Genomic DNA, 19,378 nt, shown 5'->3' with positions numbered 1-19,378 from the left:
AGAATTACTGGAATAATTTCAAAAGATGAGGAAAGTAATTTTGTAGTTGATGAAGGAAATAATTCTAGAACTAATGAAATAATTTCGGAATTCAAGAACAAAGTGATGAATATTCAGAATTTTTTAAAGAAGTAATTTCAGAATTAGTGGAAAAAAAAATTGTAATCAACAAAAGAAATAATTCCATAATTCAGGTAATTTGTAAAGAGTGTATCATATAGAGATAATATTTCATATAATTATAAAATGGATAATTTCATAATAATTGAAAATAATGATTTCAGATGTATATTGAGAAAATAATTTCAGAATTATTGAAATAAGTAATTGAAAAATCATTCAAGTGATTTAAGATTAAAATTAATAAGTAGTCAATCTTTTTCAGACTCAGGGAGAAAAGTGATTTCGGAACTAATCAAAATTGATAATTAATAACATATATATAAATAAGAATAAAATAATTTCAGAATAAACGGGAGGGAGTCCAATTATTTTCAACCCAATACAACTTCATGAGTAGGCCCTTGTAAAAAAAAAAATCTGTGTGGATTACTTCTTTTACAATCAAAAAATTCAGTAAGAGTTGGTGGCTTGATTCGTAAGAACACATAATATAGGGTCTCTCTCTCTTAAACATCTATTATATATGTTGATAGGCAATAATAAAATTTCATGTTTTATCGTCTGAAAGTGCCAAGCTTGACCTTAGTAAAATAGGTAATTATGAAGGCCCCATTGGTGTATGCAAAGGGGGGGGGGGTTCTAACTCCCCTGAGCCAAGATTATAGTGTTATTTTGCAGGAAAAAAAGTAAACCCCCCCTCAGAAGGCAAAAAAATCTGAAACCCCTCGAGAAAATACTGCATGCACCTATGTGAAGACCAATCAAAAAATGAATCAAATAAGACTTTCATTGAAGCATACATCTTTTTGTTATTGGGCTAATTCATTATTTGCAGAATCTGTAAGAGCACATGATGAAAAGTTGGATTACCAGATTCGCGGAAACTCAATAATGAAGATGCACACTTGTGACACCTCAGTAATGACTCCTTCACCACTGCTTGTTACAGATGGTGCCAATATATATTTGGAAAAAAAAAAACCAACCCATAATTCTTTTTCAGTTAAAACCAAACTGCTGTTGAATTTTTTTTCAGCATTTGACCAAGGGCCACTGGATTCCAAAACATGAAAATGAAAACACACGCCTGCATAATTTTGATATAATGTCACGAGCTGATGTGTGAACAGAGATTTTTGTTTTACAGCATGTTTTTCTTTTCTGGAAAGAAAATTTCACACCCTTGAAAATGAGGACTAAATGGAGAAATTTCAAAAATGTATGAGAGTAAATTTAAAATCACATTAAAAAAAATGTCTGGCAAATCTAAACTAGATGTCTAAATTGGAAAAAAAAAAATTATTGGAAAAATAATTCTTTACTGAAGTTAATATGAATGCACACATTCAAATAGTGTTGAATATTAAATACTATTTGAATGTTGTGTACTTAAAAACAGATTTTTTTTGGTTGGGCTTAGGAGATTCAGGGCAACAACTCACTCTAATTGGGTTATTTTAAGGACACGGTGACCAAATAGTCAATTAAAAAAAATTAACTATACAAGTCCTTGCAATATGAATGACATATCTGAGATCTGCACGATGTTTGGATACTTTTTCTAATTGGAAGTATGCTTTTAGGATCAAGGATTGAAGAGTTATTCCCAGATAAAGGGACACTTTCCGTATATTCTAAAAAGAATTATGTAAAACGTCAAACTAATCAACATTGAAACTAAGAAATTTCACAAAATACTATACTGAAAAATCAATTCTTTATTACAAAATGATGCTTTACATTAATGAAAGTTTCTATATACACTGTTATATCTCTTCTTTTCAAAGTTCACAGCCGATTAATTTCACACAATTAAAAAAAACTTCAAGGAGAGACTTCAGATACAAAATATAATCGGCATATATTTTTCCAATAAAATCACAAATTACCAATGAATGAATGCAGATGTCAAAAACAAAACTACAATGATTCAGGCGCTCCTTCATTTTTCAATGCAATAACAGCCTTCACCAAACAGGATATGTTTTTTCCTCTGTGAAAATTAATTTGAATACGATTAGAGAAAAACGGATTTTTAAATAAACAAAAATCATTGAAGAAAGATAACCTATAAATTGCATAATTTAACTGAAAATATTGTTTTCACAAATTCAGGAAATTGAAAAGATAGTAATAAGCCTATAAAAATGAGAATTTACAGTAATTTTCTGTATATAACCTGCGGGATGCCTGTAAAAAAAACTAATTTTAAAAGCTTCATGGTCAATAAAAAAATATTTGTTTAGAATTTCAAAATAAAAAAAAAAAATTTGATTCAAAACTTTTATGTAATTTTCACTCATCCATTACAGCCTTCTGAGGTAAGATAATGAAGGGTGAATTTTGGAGGGAATTGTTGCAATCCTACATCTTAGAATAAGTAACCTAGGCTGAAATCCCCCTAGACGGCTCAAAGGTCCAGATTTTTTAAGGGCCTCTTTACAATAAACTCAGGCCCTCTTCACACACAGATATTACTACTAAACCGAACCTGCACCTCGTATACATTCCTTTGAAGAATTCACATGACGATACTGATGTTGCCTAGATACCAGAAGAGTTCAAGGAAAGAAAAAGTTCATAACTGCAAATGTTAGTTATGCAACATGTGAAGACTATTGTTCCGGATAATTTTTCACAAGACTTCGAGATTGCAAAACAAGAAGCGGTTCGACGGACAAACACAGATTTATTTACAGAACAGCAATTTACACGTATTTACAAGCTAACCAGAGAGCTAACAACTTTCTCGCAAAGTTTAAACACGACTGATTGAATCTCCTTGTGCCTGTCTAGCCTGCCATCTTGTGAGCGCCGCACTATTTATAACCCCGGGGAAACTTTGAGAAAAAGAACATTCCACAAAATTCTATTTTACAGTTTCCTAGTCGACGGCGCCACCATACGGACTGCCTGGAAGGGCGTTGAATCACTGTTTGGAGGGGCGGGACTTTCTCGATTTTTCTCTACACGCCCTGCCAGTTCTCCACCAATCACAGTCATTTTCGCCAAACCGAAACCGGTATCAACCGATTTTGATATTTCTGAGACCATTGAACGAATCGCGCCATCTATCGTCAATAGTTCGTAACACTATACAGAACTTTTCAATTTTAGTATGCTTTCTCTTTTGCAGGCTATACACAGCCGCTGTGGTGGTCGAGTGGTCATAGTGATGGACTCGCATCGCGGGGACCCGGGTTCAAGCCCCACAGTCACCACAGTGGTGGTCGGCTGAAATTGGTTTTCTGTGGTTCCCAACTTCAAGGCGCAAATGCGAGCCAATCTCCCCATTAAAAAGTCTCTCCGCAGAGAGCAACAGTCCTACAAACAGTACAAATATTCAGTCATTATACTTCACTCACTTCACTTCTGAGATATAGATGGCACCACTAAAAAATCATACACAACACTAGATAAGCACTCAGACAGTTAGGTACACATACTTACACTTCTGGCACAGCTCACTAGGTAGTAAATTGCCTATGGCAATAGACCTGAGTTGTGCCCGGCTTGGGAAAAAAAAAAGGCTATACACAGAAAATTATGGTATGTGAAACTGAATATGTCGGTAAACTTCATGATGGCACAAATACAATATGCAAAGTAGTGGTATTGCAATTGGTTTGCAGTATGTGCAGTATTAGCAATAAAGGCTATAGTTATTGCTGTAGGTACAAGATAAGAAATCTGGGATAGTCACTTTTCTTAGAATGACTGATATGTATCACTTAAACAACAAACAGTAACAGGGCAATTGACAGATTTGAATTATATCAAAATCCGGCAGAGGCAACCAAAACGGTCAATGCAAATTCAAGTGGTCCTAAAGTTCCTCACTGCTATCTATGAACTGCATGATAATTACGTCTCGCTTAAATCTAGAGGAAAAATAAATTCAATTTGATATTTTATGTAAAAATATCAGTGCATACACATAAAATATAATGTTAATATTATAGACTTGTATACCAAAACATCAGCTCACACATTAAATTTTTGGAAATTAAGACAGAATCCGAGAGACTTACTCTTGAAACAGAATTTCTTTTACATGTTTTTGTTGCTTTTCCCCGAGGTTCATGCTCTGGAGTTTATTGCGGATGGTTTCGACAGCACCAGTGTTCTCTTTCTCCTGCTGTTTTTTGTCATGTTGCTTGATTTTCTTTTGGATCTGTTCAAGAGAAGTCTGAAAAGTTTTCGTTTTACTTTCTATGCTACTCAACTTTTTCTTCATGTCTATTTCGGCATTTGACAGTACTGGATATTGATGTTGTAAAGCATTGAGCACTCTCTCTATCCTACAAAGATTAAAATATAAATTTGTTTTTTTAAAAAAAGAGAAGTCAATCACAAATCTACTTCAGACAAGGGATTTGTCAAAGAGGATTCAGTGATCAATTTATATTACATAATAGTTGATAACAATAAAGTTGTGCAATGTACACAAAGGTATGGTTCTCTAAAGACAAGAATGCCTGTTTTAATGCCCAGTGGAAAAGCCTTTATGGTTTATGGGGAAATGTAACACAAATTCTCTGGTATTACTAGTATGCTGATCTTGGCACAAATCTATATTTATCACCACGTTATTCCCTTAATTTTATGATGCCTTGGTGCTGCAAAACAATGTCACAGGAAACCAATAGATAGTGCTGAAGATGCCAAATGAGAAAGATTTGTGTGTGAGTCACAGTTGCTAAACTGGGGCAGCTCTATTTACAAAGAAAGAATTGAATCAATGTAAGGTAGCGTATCCAATCCATTCTCATTTTTGGAGGACTATATACCTACTAAGGAGTGATGCAATCAACAACTACTTAATTGTACATGCACCTGGTTAACATTCCTCTGGGTAATTTCTAACAAATAGATACATGATGGAATGCATGTTCTGAGTGTACTTATGACCCCAGCATATTTAACCTTTGACCCTAATGTATTCATGTTGTCAGACTTAAGCGTGTTCTAGTATATGGTGCTGTTATCTGTCTTTCATATTTTGAAGAGAAAATGGCAGATGCAATCGCCTATCAAACAGTAACTGTATCAGAATTGATTACGTGTAGAAACTTATAGACCATTTTATGATAGCTATTCCTTGAAAAGAGCTAATTCGCCAACCAAAAAACCCCCACCAAAATGCTAATACAGTAAAACCTCTCTTTTGCAGTGTAGTGTAACCGTTGGACAAAAAAATTCATCTGTAAAAGAGGGGTGACAACTAATCAGGGGTTTCAAATGCATATGTTTATTATACAGGGGGAAAAAAAATCGTAAAAGAGGTGACCACATCTGAGGGGTGTCCATTAAGGGGTTTTTTTCACTGTCACATCTTATTTTAAATAAACTGGAACATTCAATGTATGTTTTTCTCATAAAATAATGGCAAACAAAAACAAAGATATCTAAACATTAAATTATCTAATGCAACAAAATTATGTAAATTACAGCTGGGTAGCTGAATGAAATTGTTTTTTGCAATTACAGGGTGTGGGGTGGGAGGAAAGTAACTTACCTCCCCATCAATACTTGTTGATTGACATTGATATCATCATACTTCTCGGCTAAACTCTCAGCTTTGTCCCTCAACTGCTCTTTTTCTTCCAAGCATCTATTCAATTCTGTTAATTGCTGTACCTTACGCTCTGACAACACTTTCACTCTACACAAACACAAAGAAGAGGGAAAAGAAAGAATAAAAACATTCATTATAAATGATTGAAACTTAAATAGTTATAATACTATACCATAAAAAAATTCAGAATGTAGGGATATGACATGTTGCCGAGAATAAAACTTTTCCTTAGAAACCGTCATTTATTAACAAGCAAATTCTGATTATTGGTTAAAATTTGACAGAAAGAGCAATGCAATTTTGATTTGCTTTCAGAACATGGGAGGAGATAAGGAGGGGGGAGCAATGCCTCTTAAGCATCAATGACAAAGCTGACTGACCTAATGAATATGTACATTATCATCATGCTCCCAGCTTTCATTATTGCGTCCTCTCCCTTCAGCCGTTCATGACTATCTCTATCTGTGTTTCTAAATGATATAGGTAACAATTTCCAGACTTTTGAAAAATCTGCAGTTAGTCACATGGCAAAATCGATGGCCAACCCCTCCCCCCCAACCCATCATACAAATAAAAAGGAAAAAAATTAGCATTTTTTTGAGGGACCGCATAGGGTGACTATATCATCATGTCAATAATAAAAATATATAAAATTTAGATAACCCAATTTCAGATGTTTTGAGAAAAACACGTTTAAACAGTGAATGAAGTATATATTTAACATCCTATTAAATACAAACAAACAAGAATAACTTCATGAGGACTTGTGTTACAGATTTCCTAGTAGTAGCATATCGAAGTGCATGCTAAGATGTGTCATTTTTTGTACTTAACATGAAAATTTATGATTTTTAGATGATGATATAGTCACCCTATGCGGTCCCTCCAAAAAATCCTAATTTTTTTCCTTTTCATTTGTATGATGGGTTGTGGGGGGGGGGGGGTTGGCTATCAATTGGCTATATAACATGAAAATTTATGATTTTTAGGTATCAAGTTTTATTATTGAGGCAACAACATAACCTGTTTCCCCAGAATATCCTAGTTTCTTCCCTAATTATGGCCATTCCAATTTTTTTTTTTAAAAGATATGTCCTGTTATTCCTGTATTTTACTCACTTGAATTTTTTTATTCTTTTTCACTAAAATGAAGGATGAAAATTATTTTGCAACTTATAAATTATATTATGATAATTGCAATTATAAGTATTAATATTCATCACACATATATTTTGCCATGCTAAACTTTTTTTTTGTAGAATTCATTTTAATACACTGAGATTTGTGTAGAGCTTCATTTCAGGTCATTGTTGATTTTAGCAATAATTGGCAACTTTGCTCACTTTTTGCATCATGTTTGGCAACAATTGACGAATTTAAATTTTTTTTGAAGTCCCAATTTCTCATATTTTTGTAGGGGAAACACGGTCAGCCTAAAATTGCAAAGACTGAGGGATTTTTAATTTTTACAAAGCAACAACTCTAGGATTTTCAGGGACTTTCTTGTAAAGATACAAAAAATGAGAGAAATTTTTGGTTTTCAACCAGAAAAATTTAATAACACTGAAAAATTGAAAGCCTTGGCACCTATGGAATGGTTAGTTGGATCTACCAGTTTAACTCAAACCACAAAATGCACAAGAAAAATAAATCAATCAGAACAACATTGAAACAGTATTTTGTTCATAGTAAAAAAAAAAAAATACCTGCTTTGGATATATGAATGCACAGTGTACAAGCGCTGGATATACTCATCCTGAAATCTACTTGTGGTAGAAACAACAAGGTCCAAAAACTGCTTGGCCGAATTTTCTCCATTATCTATCATCTGATTCATTTTCAGTATCGGGGTGCAAACTGAACGCTGTAGCAGGCTATGGATATGCTCTTCAAAACCCTCCCTATTTTGAATGCTAGTATCAAAGTCTGATACAATGGTAGATTCAGACGAGAGAAGTGATGGTGCTTTTGTTGAATACGATGATCTAGAAATAAGAATCAAAAAACAAAAATTATCTTATTTTAATTTGAATTTATAGTTAATAGAACAATCACAAGGATAAATTGAATTTTGAAGGTGTTGATTCAGTTCAGTATTAGGATTTCAACAACATATATTATATAAAATGTATTTTTAAGTCAAAATTAGATGGGGGAGGAAGAAACGATAAAAGGACTCACAATAAAGGTAAGCATTGAATATCCCAATTGGCCAGCAAACAAATCAGGTTCAACCCACTGCGACCAATGCAACTTGCTAAACCAATCACAGGAACTGCTTCAAGTGCTGGTAATGGTTTTGTACATAATAGATGTTCGACAATACTGTCATTACATGTGAGAAGGGAGGAAACATTCTCAACATCACCTGAAAAACATTGTGCAAATATCATATTACTCTCAAATTATAATTAAATGAAAATTGCTGAATATTTTTATGGGCATCTTTTTCTCAGCCACCTCGTTGGGCATTTGCCTGTTGTGGCGTTGTATTTGTATGTCCGTTGCACAATTTACTGGAATTTATGAGTTAAATCAACTTTTTTTAGGACAGTGTAATAGAGTAATTTATGCACTAAAAATACATTATTCATACATAATACATTGCAGATGAATTATATTGTCATTAATCACTCAACGAAAGAGTTGTATTTTTCTTAGCACAGCATCCGACCTGTCTCGTCAGCTATCTACAGCCACGGGTACCACAGTTTCAAGGCAAACCGTGTACAGACGTTTGGGAGATATTGGTCTATATGCTTGCAGGCCTGTTAGATGTGTTCCGCTTACGGCAACTCACTGTCTGCAGCGATTAACCTGGATTAGAGAACATGCAATGTGGACATTGTCACAGCGGGCTTGTGTGATGTTTTCCGACGAGTCCAGGTTTAGCTTGCAGTCTGATTCACGTTGGACTTTCATATGGAGAATGCCAGGTACCCGTTACCACCAAGACAACATCATTGAACGACACCGTTGCAGTGGTGCAGCATTGCTCGTTTGGGGTGGAATTATACTGGGTTCCAGAACAGATCTGCATGTTCAAACCGGAACCATGAAAGCCCAAATTTATCGGGACATCATTCTGGAACAACGCGTATGTTTGTTTAGGGGTGCCATGGGCGCAGAATTTGTGTTTATGGATGACAACGCCCGTCCTCACCGAGCAAACATCGTAAACGAATGCCTTGAATCTGAGGATATAACCCGTATGGAATGGTCAGCATTCTCACCTGACTTGAATCCAATAGAGCATGTGTGGGACATGCTTGGCTGACGAGTTGCAGCCCGTCAACCACCTCCGACATGTGTACCAGAACTTCAGAGAGCATTGCTTGCTGAGTGGAGTGATCTTCCCCAAGATCAGATCGATAATTTGATACTCAGCATGCCTTGGCGTTGTACGGACTGTATTTCATCGCATGGGAGACATACAATGTATTAACCATCATACCAACCACGTAATAGTACGTTTTTGTAAAGGAGATATTTTTCACAATTGCTCCAGGGAGCAAAAATCATAGTTTTTATGAATGGTATCATACATACACCATCGTTTTTGTTCTTTATCTTTTGTTTGATAAATGGGCTTTATGAATAAGTAACGTTTGTTTTGTTTCTGAACCTTTATTTGCCGGAGCTGGCATTATCCTTAATTTATGGACATGAGTGTATAATATGATTAAATGCGGTCATAATCAGAGCGGCAAAACATCGTGGCCCGGGAAGTAGGAAGGTAAACAACAACATATGGACGGCATTGACTACGGTTTTTAGTTCGTAATAGTTGTTTTCGCAACAGAAAGATTTCACAGTTTTTAAAGAGATAGTAGGGGATAGGCTTATTGTGCTATAAATTTAATATCTGAAAACATAAAACAAAATTTGCTGACTCTCAGATTTTTAAATTTTGAAATCTGTGATAAATATAATCAAAGATTCTTTAGAAAAAGACTTTTTCTGAACAGAAAATACATACATGCCAACTTTTGGAATCTAGAAATCCGGGGGTACCCCCCCCCCCCCCTGTGGCACTCATAGACTCGATCAAAAAATTCACGCAAAAAAAATGTTTTTTTGAGAATTTTTTTTTCAATCAATTAAGAAAATGTTCCATTCCTCCCCCCTCCCAAGGCAGGTTCTGCATTGCCCTTGAGCAGAATACAATTCCATGTCAGTCTTTCCATGCAGAATAGAGAAATCACATCTACATGCAAAATAGAGAAATCACATCTACATGCAGAATAGAGAAATCACATCTACATACTGTTTATAAAACATAAGTGTTTCCTTTTGTGGATGCTATCAGTGATTGATAATCTTGGGTATATGAACTTTTAAAAGATTTATATTTAGCTTTATATAGCTTAAAGTTTTATATATTTTCTTTCTGAAGGCATATTTAATCGGAGGAAACTTTAAAAAAACTTCAAAATACAAAGCTGCTGACGAAAAAACTTGTGTTTACCACATGGCTGTTAATGGACTACAATAACAATTATGCAGGAATTTCGACAACCAAGATCATGCCCCTGATAAATGATTGCAGATAAATGCTAAGTAAACAAAGTCACATCTGCCAGTTGCTTAAATGTGGTCACCAAGACTTTTTTACGGCTACTCAATGGAAATGACCACGGCTGTCCTCTATGGGTGTTTCCCTAATGACGACGGTAGTCATTGACGTCACGACAATGCGAAAGTTCACGTAAAATCTAATTTTCTGCCAAAATCCGGAGAGCAGGAGGAAGGATGAAAAAACCGGAGTCTCCCGCCTAAATCTGGAGAGTTGACAGGTCTGAAAATACTTATTTTTCCATTTCAAAGGAATAACAAAGATAAATCTCACTATAGAACGATAGCATTTTTTTCGTTCTTTAGTTAGTGTTGTCCACACGTGCAATTTAATTGATATTTGATACAAGTTAAAATATCCAGTGTTTGTAATATTTATCATAAAAAATACACCTATGATAATTCATAGATTGTGAAAATTCTGAGGATACCATCAAAAAATACTATAGCAGTTGTTAATCTGGAAATTTAAGCGGTCAAAAACTGACTTGTCTGGGAAATCCTAGCTTATTGGGAAGAAGGGGAATTTTTTTTTTTTCTCAAAAGAAGTTTTTCACAAATATATTTATTCTATTTTTGAATAGCAAGCCAGTAAAAATTGCTTTTATCATTTATTGTTTTTCCTTCTCACAGACGACAAAGAAATATATTCAACATCTCAATTAGTAAAATATGTGGTGTGAAAGAGTAGGTAAACTTTGTCCAATAATACTTAGAAGAAAAAAAAAATCACCAACGAAAAAGGCAAATAAAAGGAAATTATGAAACTCCTTATGCATTTACACATGCTATGGGTGTCTTTTTTTCTACTGAACAACCAAGATTTAAGATTTGGTAATCAATCCAAGTGGGATCCTCAGTCAGCATGGTAGTTTATCCTAGGATTCTGGGGTCACATGAAAACTTTGACTTGCATGGATATTTTAACCACCAGAATTTGGCTTATCACAAATTGTCTGTTTCAATATAACAAAATAAATAGAAATAAATTTACCTCTTGCCAAACAGTCCTCTAATTTCTGTACAAATGGTATCACAATGGTATATACACCAGAAACTACAGAGCAATGATACTTATTTTGGCATGCAATATCTGTACAAAAGAAAACAGGAAACATGACTAACATCTCAATGAATGAATCAATTTCATTATTAATAAGTAAATAGGCTAGTTTCATGCCATGAACACTGAAGTACATATAGTCCACTAAGCACGAGATGAGATGACATTCTTTTTTGTTCCATCACATTGGACAGTTCCATTATTTCTACATGGAGAAGTCAAAGCCCAGTTGCAGATGAGCAATTTTTAATGCACAATTGTTCTACTTAAGAGAAAAAAAAAAGAATACAATCATTTGACATGATGCAGCCTAGTGTCATTTTGTACTTGGAGGACTATACATAGTAACTGGAAAATTTAACAAATGAATATGAATTCAAATAAATAAAGTAGTATTTTGAAAGCTGGAGAACACATAAATCCAGGGCCTTAAAATTTAAACATATATTCATTATAAACCTAAAGAAATATCTTTGACCTTAGTCACAGAGGCTCCATATTTTCTACTTTGCCCAAGGCACCCTCAAAGTTGAGCCGTATACATCAGAAACAACTATACCCAACCAAATTTACTTCAGCTTCTTTTAAGAAATAAACGAGGAACTTATCAAGGTAAAAATGTATTCCTTTGGAATGAACTGCTTTACAAAAGTGGCAAATAGCCCAAACAGGTAGCACATGGAAGTGATAGAATATTTAAATACCATGATTCTTGATCAATATTCAAGGAAATTTGCATTTAAATTTTGGAAATATTGTTTTGAAAGAAAATTAGTGGAAATGTGTTTTCTTTTGATTAAAACTGGAGCTGATTAAATTTGAAAAATTGGAAATTTCTATGCCACCCGTTGATTTTAGAAGATTTCACCCAGCCAATGTAATGTGCCGATGGTCCCCCGGCGTAAAAGTCTGTAGTCGCAGCCACATAAAAACATGTATGCTCACTATTGTTGCTATTCATCGGCAGTGGTGATCGTATGGCAACAATCAAGGCTGATCGTGATGATGTCCGCCTACGATCGCATGCAAATTAGGTGACCTTGAAGCCGATTGGCTTGTTTAGACACGTGCGGTCGGAAGTTTTTTCCTTAAATACCGGCCGTACGTTGTAACAGCTCTCACTCAGCGCTCTTCCTTTGATTTGTTCATTCAACTGAAGCCCTCTAGTTGGACGGTTCTCCGTCTTGCTACCATATCATTTGGCCTTAGGCTGGGAAAATGATCCAATAGTTATTCAAAATGAAATAGTTTATAGTTTCTGAATTTGTTTCCCGGCAGGTCCATAATCGAAAGCATTATTTTACCTTCATAGTCGAAAATACTTCATTGCTGATGATAAACGGAAAATAACGTAGCAGCAGGCTACGTGCAGTAAGTAACATCTTGGAGATCCGGCTCTCAACCGAGAGGCCCCCTGGAGCTGATCGAGGTGGTCCGGCCCTCAACCAAGAGGCACCTGCTAGAATAGATCCGGCTCTCAACCGAGAGGCCCCCTGGAGCTGATCGAGGCGATCTGGCTCTCAACCGAGAGACCTCCACTGATACTAACGGGGCTATGCTACGCCAAAGTGACTATCAACATTGGACGTCCGACCGGCATAGAAGATTGACTATTGATGACCATAAACCGGTGAGACCGTATCTATCTGTCAATGTTGAATAGAGGGTTCTATGTTGAATTAATCTAGTGTTAAAATTGTCTAACTTATACATTCGAATCTAATAAATAATATTTTCATGCGAAAGTTTATTTGTAATAATTTTCCACTTGTCGTTTGCTACTACAATTACTGGATATTTCGAACCGGCAAGCAACTCCCATAAGGGACGTTGCACCAAGGAAAGCACCCTTACAACTCACTCGCGAGTAACATCAGAAACACGATCATTCTAGAGATGAATCTCCCATAACGGATACTCCCAGAGATGAATCTCCCATAACGGATACTCCCGATTTAGTGGATACCTCTACTAATGAACACTTTTTGAATTACAGCAAAACCTCAAGATAACAATACTTGATATAACAATAAATTCCTCTACACTGATATTTTTCAAATCTTGTTTGGAATTGCCTGTAGTCTAATGTTAAACATCTCTTGATATAACAATATCCTCTACTACGATAAATTCCTCTATAACAATATTTTTTGAGAAATTTCGAAACTGCTACACGACAATATTTTTTAATGTTTTGCTCAAAATCATCTTGAATTTAATTTTAACTTTGTCACTTGTTTTGATTCCTCCAAGAGCATCTAATAACATAGGTGTTTTGCACCACATGATCACAGAAACTGTTGATAAAACTGTTGGTGTTGCCAGTTTTTTTGTAAGACATGAAAGTGCACTACAGTAAACTTCTTTACAGGGCAATTCATCTGAATGAATTTCATTAATCAGTTAATTACAATTTTTTGCACGAATAAATACTTTAAAGCATGTTTACTGATAGTACTAACAACACTGATTTAGAAAAGATGCCAACAACAATATAAATTTGGTGGGACGTGATGACAATGCTGCCTTTCAATACAACGATAATCCCTTCACAACAATATTTTTTCTTGAATAGCAGAATATCACAATATCGAGGTTTCAATGTATTTTAATATCTATTAACAGACACTCTTCATTAACAGATTTTTTTTTTGTCCCATGGGTGTCTGTTAGAGAGGTTCTACTGTAAAATTCTACTCTGAAAGCACTTCTGAAAAATGTGCGGTTTTGAAAAAATCCCTTAAAACCAATAGGATAACCACTCTTTGTTATGTTTCCTTTTAAATGAAAAATATTGAAGTGAATGAAAGAGGTGGATATGGTTACATTTTATAGAAACAACCAACTTTACATTGTAATTTCTACTAAAAACATTCCCGATTGAATGACCCTGTAGCATAATCAAACAGCTCATCCCAAAGATTCAGAAACTGTTAAAAAGTGCATTTCCAAAAAAAGGAAATGCTCCCTTTTCAAAATATGCTCTTCAAATAAATATGAGACTACCTTTATACAATCGTAATGACGTTCCACATTCAGCACCAGTGTTTGGGGCATTGAAAGGCAGTTCAACACTTCCATGGACATATAAAGCAATTTCATTTGATGGATCTGGACAATCCGATGGTAGCCATGGTTCAATGTTCTGGGAAGAAAATTACATGCACATTATCATTAATACTGTTATTTTATTTTACTTCTGTATTTCTGGACACTGCATAAAAAAGATGAATATGTAAGACAAAAAAAAAAAATTATCTCTAGGAAATAAACAAGCGCATATCACATCAACATAAGATAACAACAAAAAAAAGTTTTCAATTAATATAAGATTTCTCTCAAACTGGATATAACAAAAAGTTTCAAAAGTAAAAAAAAAAATCTGAATGAATATTTTCAAATATAATATTTTACTTACATGATTTGTTTCACTCATGTTATCCAGCAAGATACAATGGTACAAAACTCCTGATGCCATAGATATGACCAGAACAGGTGGAGTACAGTGCAAGCATAACAAGGAACAAGCGTCAATGCCATAATTGTCTTCAGATGGAGGGTACATACAAAGAGGTCCTTCAACAACAGATGGACGTCTGCTTAAAGGGGGGGGGGGGGAGATCAAAATATGTGAAGATCACCTTCAATTCAAAACTTATTAAATATAGAAACATTTACTGGAAATTTCAAGAACTTGAAAGTAAATTATTTAAAAAATGAGCATACAGGAAATGTAAAAGGGAAAACTCATTCAATACAAGAAAGAGTGGACACTGAAAAATTACAGTATTGCAATAGCGTATTGTGACTATTTGACTTTGAAGCAAATTTTTTTTTCAATTCTCCACTGTATTTTATTATTGCAGGGCTCAGCACGGATCATGGCCTCAAAACTAGTGAAAATAGTGACCAAAATATTTAAAAAAGTGACCAAATAGTGACCAAAATGTTTAAAAAGTGACCCAATAGTGACCAAAATAATTTTAGAAAGAGACCAAATGGACAATGAATTTTGATTATTACCAAATTGAATGAATTGAAATTGAATTTAGTTTTCACTAAACTTTGTATTTCAATGGAGCTCATCGAAATTGCTTTTTTTACATATAGTAGGGTGAAATAAATCAAACTCGAATGCATTCTGCTAACCAGAAAAGTTTTGAATAACTTATCAAATTTATCAACAACTATGTGTGAGAGAGTAACATTACATCCTTTCTAAGTAACAGTAGTAATGCCTTTCCCCCCCCCAAAGGGGCCGTTCAAGTATTACGTCATCATAGAGGGGGGGGGGTTCCGATTTGCTGACTTTTGATGACAGGGTGGGGGGGGAGGTTGAATAACGCTTACGTCATCAACCACCCTTTATGAAAATATGAGTTAGGATTCGGGGGGGGGGGGGGCAGAGCTGATGACGAAATTTTGCTGACAAGTGGGGGGGGGGTCAGCGTTTTGCTGATGGGTGGGGGGGGGGGGGTGTTCAAAAATGGCTAAAAATTTCCTTATGTAATACTTGAATGGCCCCATATTGCTATCCACAACCCAGCTTAAAATCAATTTAAGCAGGACAAACTTCAAAATGGGAAAAAATTTTCACATTCAAAGAAGGAAAAAAAATGAAATAACACAAAATTTGATGAGAGAATTTGTCCCATCTACATTCTAGTGGATTTTTCATTATGTTATGGTATGAATGACAGTATATAAAATGTACTCACACTTTTTTTTAACTAGTACAAATTGATTTACATAATTAGGTTTGTATAATATCTTCCAACAAATTTTAAGAAATTTACTATAATGATTGATTTAAAAAAAAACTAAAATTACATTTTTAACAATATTATTTTAAATTATTAAATTAAAATATTACTTAAACTACTGAATTAAATAAATTATTTAAATCATTAAATTAACTAAATTATTTTAATTGTTCGGGGCCGTTCAAGCATTACGTCATCATCGATGGAGGGGGGGGGGTTTCTGACTTGCTGACAAGGGGGGGGGTTTAGATAATGCTTACGTCATCAACCACCCTTTATGAAAATATGAGTTAGGATTCAGAGGGGCAGAGCTGATGACGAAATTTTGCTGACAAGGGGGGGAGGGAGGGAGGGGGTCAAAAATGGCTAAAAATTTGCTTACGTAATACTTGAACGGCCCCTTATACGTTGAGGGAGGGCAATCCATCCTTCCCCCCAACGTCAATGGCAGAGCCTACTGATGTATATCAATTGTCATCTGCCACACCTCTAAGACCTTCAAGTCTATCTGCACCTATGGCTGGACTGGGAAGGGTGGGTGGGTCTATTCTTTTACAGGCGGAGGGGGCTCCAAAATAATACTGCTCTTGGGTGAGGGAGAAAACAAATCAGTTTTGAAATTGTTTGGTTTTTGAGAGAAAAATTTGTAAATATATATTTTCCTTTTTTTTTACACACAACATACACCCCTGCAAAAAAAAACATTTACTACTTTACCCAGAAACAATATAATTTTGCCCCCCCCCCCGTAATTTTTAACAGAAAAAGACTCCGCGGTCTTCCCCGGTAAATTTCCCATGAACCTGGTAAGCACCAACGTGGCGACTTTTTTCCGCGCCAACCAATCGCCGTTTTGCGGCGGTCAATTCAAGATGGCTGACAAAGATAAAATTACAAAAAAATATATAATTTATAACATGAATCAACCAAATATGCGGCAATATGCGAAAATCGATAGAAATATATCGGGAAATACGGAAAATTAGGATAAAATGAACACAAAAATCGAATCAACGACATACGGGGTTTATAAATGCGGTTGATATAGAGTTTATGGATGCTGCTGTCAGGGCTACCTATTTTAGCGCGAAAAAAAGTCGCCAAGTTAGCTCGGACTCCTCCCGTAATTTTCAAAGAACAAAAACAGTGAATTCGCCCCCACCCGGGGCACCCGATTTACCAAGGCCGTAATACGATATTTTTTCTGGAGGGGAAACGTAATCTTACTGCCCCTTGATTGTGAAATTCGATAATTTTACAAAGGAATTTATTTCCTTTTCTTAAATATACCATTCCATCAAAAATTCCATTCGAGGCATTGCCCCCCCCCCCAGTTTCGGATTTGATCACGGTATGTAGCAACCCGGGCCGCAAGTACGAACGAAAATTTACTATCGCCCGGGGCCGGTATCCATTTTTAACAACGGAAAAAAGAGTAAACTCGGCACCCTGGCACCCTTCCTCGTTCAACACCCGTGGAACCAGACCCCGCCCTCTCCTATTGCGGTCATAACAGCGACTCGAGACAAAAACGTTGTAATAACTTCCGAGGTCTGAAAAGGGGATTTTTTACACAACACCGCGCGGAGAATGGAGCGCAATATGTCGATATTAAGTCAACAATCAGCATCGTGAAGATGCCCTAAATCAAGTTACGGCCAGAAGCGGATAAAGGTCAGTTGTTGACGGCCCCGGGCATAAAAAAAATTAATATTACGCCCCTTAAATTAGGAAAAAAGTATAAAGTAGGGGCCAAAGGCACGGTCGCTGTGCCCAAGGGCGTAGCCAGGGGGGGGGGGACTTGGGGGTCTGGTCCCCCCCCCCGAAATGTGAGAAAATGACCGAAAAAGGGGAAAAAGATGGCCAAATCATTGTTCTGTCACTTTGGTCCCCCCCCGAACGAAATTTCTGGCTACGCCCCTGGCTGTGCCCACCGTTAAATCTGCCTCTATGAACGGCTCCGCATGCAGGTTAACTGAGTTTTCATCAGCCTGATGACCAATTTTCATCTGATTTGGTTAAACTAAACGTTGAATTCGAAGGTTTTTAACAACTGGCTGTTGCGAGATATATTTTGGAAAGAGAAAATTCAACCGGAAAGTGAAAGGACGTGGGTTCGATTCCCAGCAGGGGCAGTTGAATTTTCTCTCTTTCCAAAATATATCTTCGCAACAGCCAGTTGTTAAAAACCTTCGTATGGTAGCAGAGAGTGACGTCATCCTTCCATAAACGTTGAATTGCAGGATTCTGTGATCTTTTCATAAACAGTTCTCCTTTCGATCCAATTTGGGGCTACGGTTTCTTGCTGAGATTTAAATCCAGTTAGAAAAATAGCACGAATTTTATTTCTAGATAGATCGCGATTTTCAGTCGGATGATTTTTTTTTTATTGTAAGTAAATTCAAAATACTTGCGAGCTTCTTTAACGTTGGCCAGCTACAAGAGTATTCTCCAAAGCGTACTAATAATACGCTTAATACGTATTAATAGTACGCATCTTTAATATGCGCGCTTTGGTATTCTCCCGCTGCGCGTAAGTTAGTTTCTGCACGGGCTCTCTTTATAAACTCGCTCAATGTAAATGAGCCTTTAAATCGTCATTTCAAATATTAAAAAAAATTAACAAAAGTAACGATAGAACAAACAACAAATGTAACTTGCTCGATGCTCCAAGAAAGGAATTCGGCCCTTAGGACAAACTTTTTAAAACAAATAAAATAAAGGATCAATTTTAAAATAAGATAAAAATGAAAGAACGAGTGGGGAAATAAGAAAGAATGGTAGTAGAGGAGGGGAAAAAATTATTTGTTGTAAATACGCCTTTTACGCTATTTTTTTCCGACCGGCTTTTCCATAAAATGACGACTCTTAACTATAAGGAGCTTTCTTTCCAAGCGCCTTGAAATCAAGTTATGCTGACGTCACACGGTATGCTCCCGGGAAGATAAAGACGCCTTCATATATATATAGGGGTTCCTTGTACGATCGTAGTTCAATGAAGGGAGGGAGAAAATTAGCGACCTTGAACCGGTAAAGTTCCTCCTTGAAGAAAAGAAAAACACTGACAGCCGAAAAGCGCGCGAGACCGAGGTTTTTTTGCTAAAAAAAGTGGAAAAAGTGACCTGGGCCCGAAAATAGGTAATAAAAGTGACCAGCTTCTAAAAAAGTGACTTTTAGGGGAAAAAGTGACCCGTGCCGAGCCCTGTTATTGCATCATGCTACAGTTGACTTTAATTTTTATGAACCCAAATGGACTTGAACAATTAGTTTGTAAAA

General features: G+C 35.8%; 1 protein-coding gene across 1 annotated transcript in view; it reads right to left on the bottom strand.

Moving 5' to 3' along the window:
• Nucleotides 1-1,826: 1,826 nt before the first annotated feature.
• The window catches only part of mbo (Nuclear pore complex protein Nup88), a 31,525-nt gene continuing 13,973 nt past the window's right edge, over nucleotides 1,827-19,378 (bottom strand). Inside the window, exons 5-12 of the mRNA XM_089243405.1 lie at nucleotides 14,758-14,935; nucleotides 14,346-14,484; nucleotides 11,271-11,369; nucleotides 7,883-8,069; nucleotides 7,408-7,686; nucleotides 5,642-5,788; nucleotides 4,155-4,424; nucleotides 1,827-2,116 (exon numbers count right to left, since the gene is read on the bottom strand). Of these exons, the coding sequence (XP_089099531.1) occupies nucleotides 2,044-2,116; nucleotides 4,155-4,424; nucleotides 5,642-5,788; nucleotides 7,408-7,686; nucleotides 7,883-8,069; nucleotides 11,271-11,369; nucleotides 14,346-14,484; nucleotides 14,758-14,935 (1,372 nt within the window). The 3' untranslated portion in view covers nucleotides 1,827-2,043. The remainder of the gene's footprint in view (nucleotides 2,117-4,154; nucleotides 4,425-5,641; nucleotides 5,789-7,407; nucleotides 7,687-7,882; nucleotides 8,070-11,270; nucleotides 11,370-14,345; nucleotides 14,485-14,757; nucleotides 14,936-19,378) is intronic.

This window comes from Pholcus phalangioides, unplaced genomic scaffold, assembly GCF_987345545.1.
Source record: "Pholcus phalangioides strain wild (caught in Gottingen) unplaced genomic scaffold, Ppha-v1.0 ptg000015l_1, whole genome shotgun sequence".
In the NCBI taxonomy this organism is placed as follows: Eukaryota; Metazoa; Arthropoda; class Arachnida; order Araneae; family Pholcidae; genus Pholcus; species Pholcus phalangioides.
The sequence above is the reverse complement of the archived record's forward strand: the minus strand, read 5'-3'. Positions and strand labels throughout refer to the sequence as shown.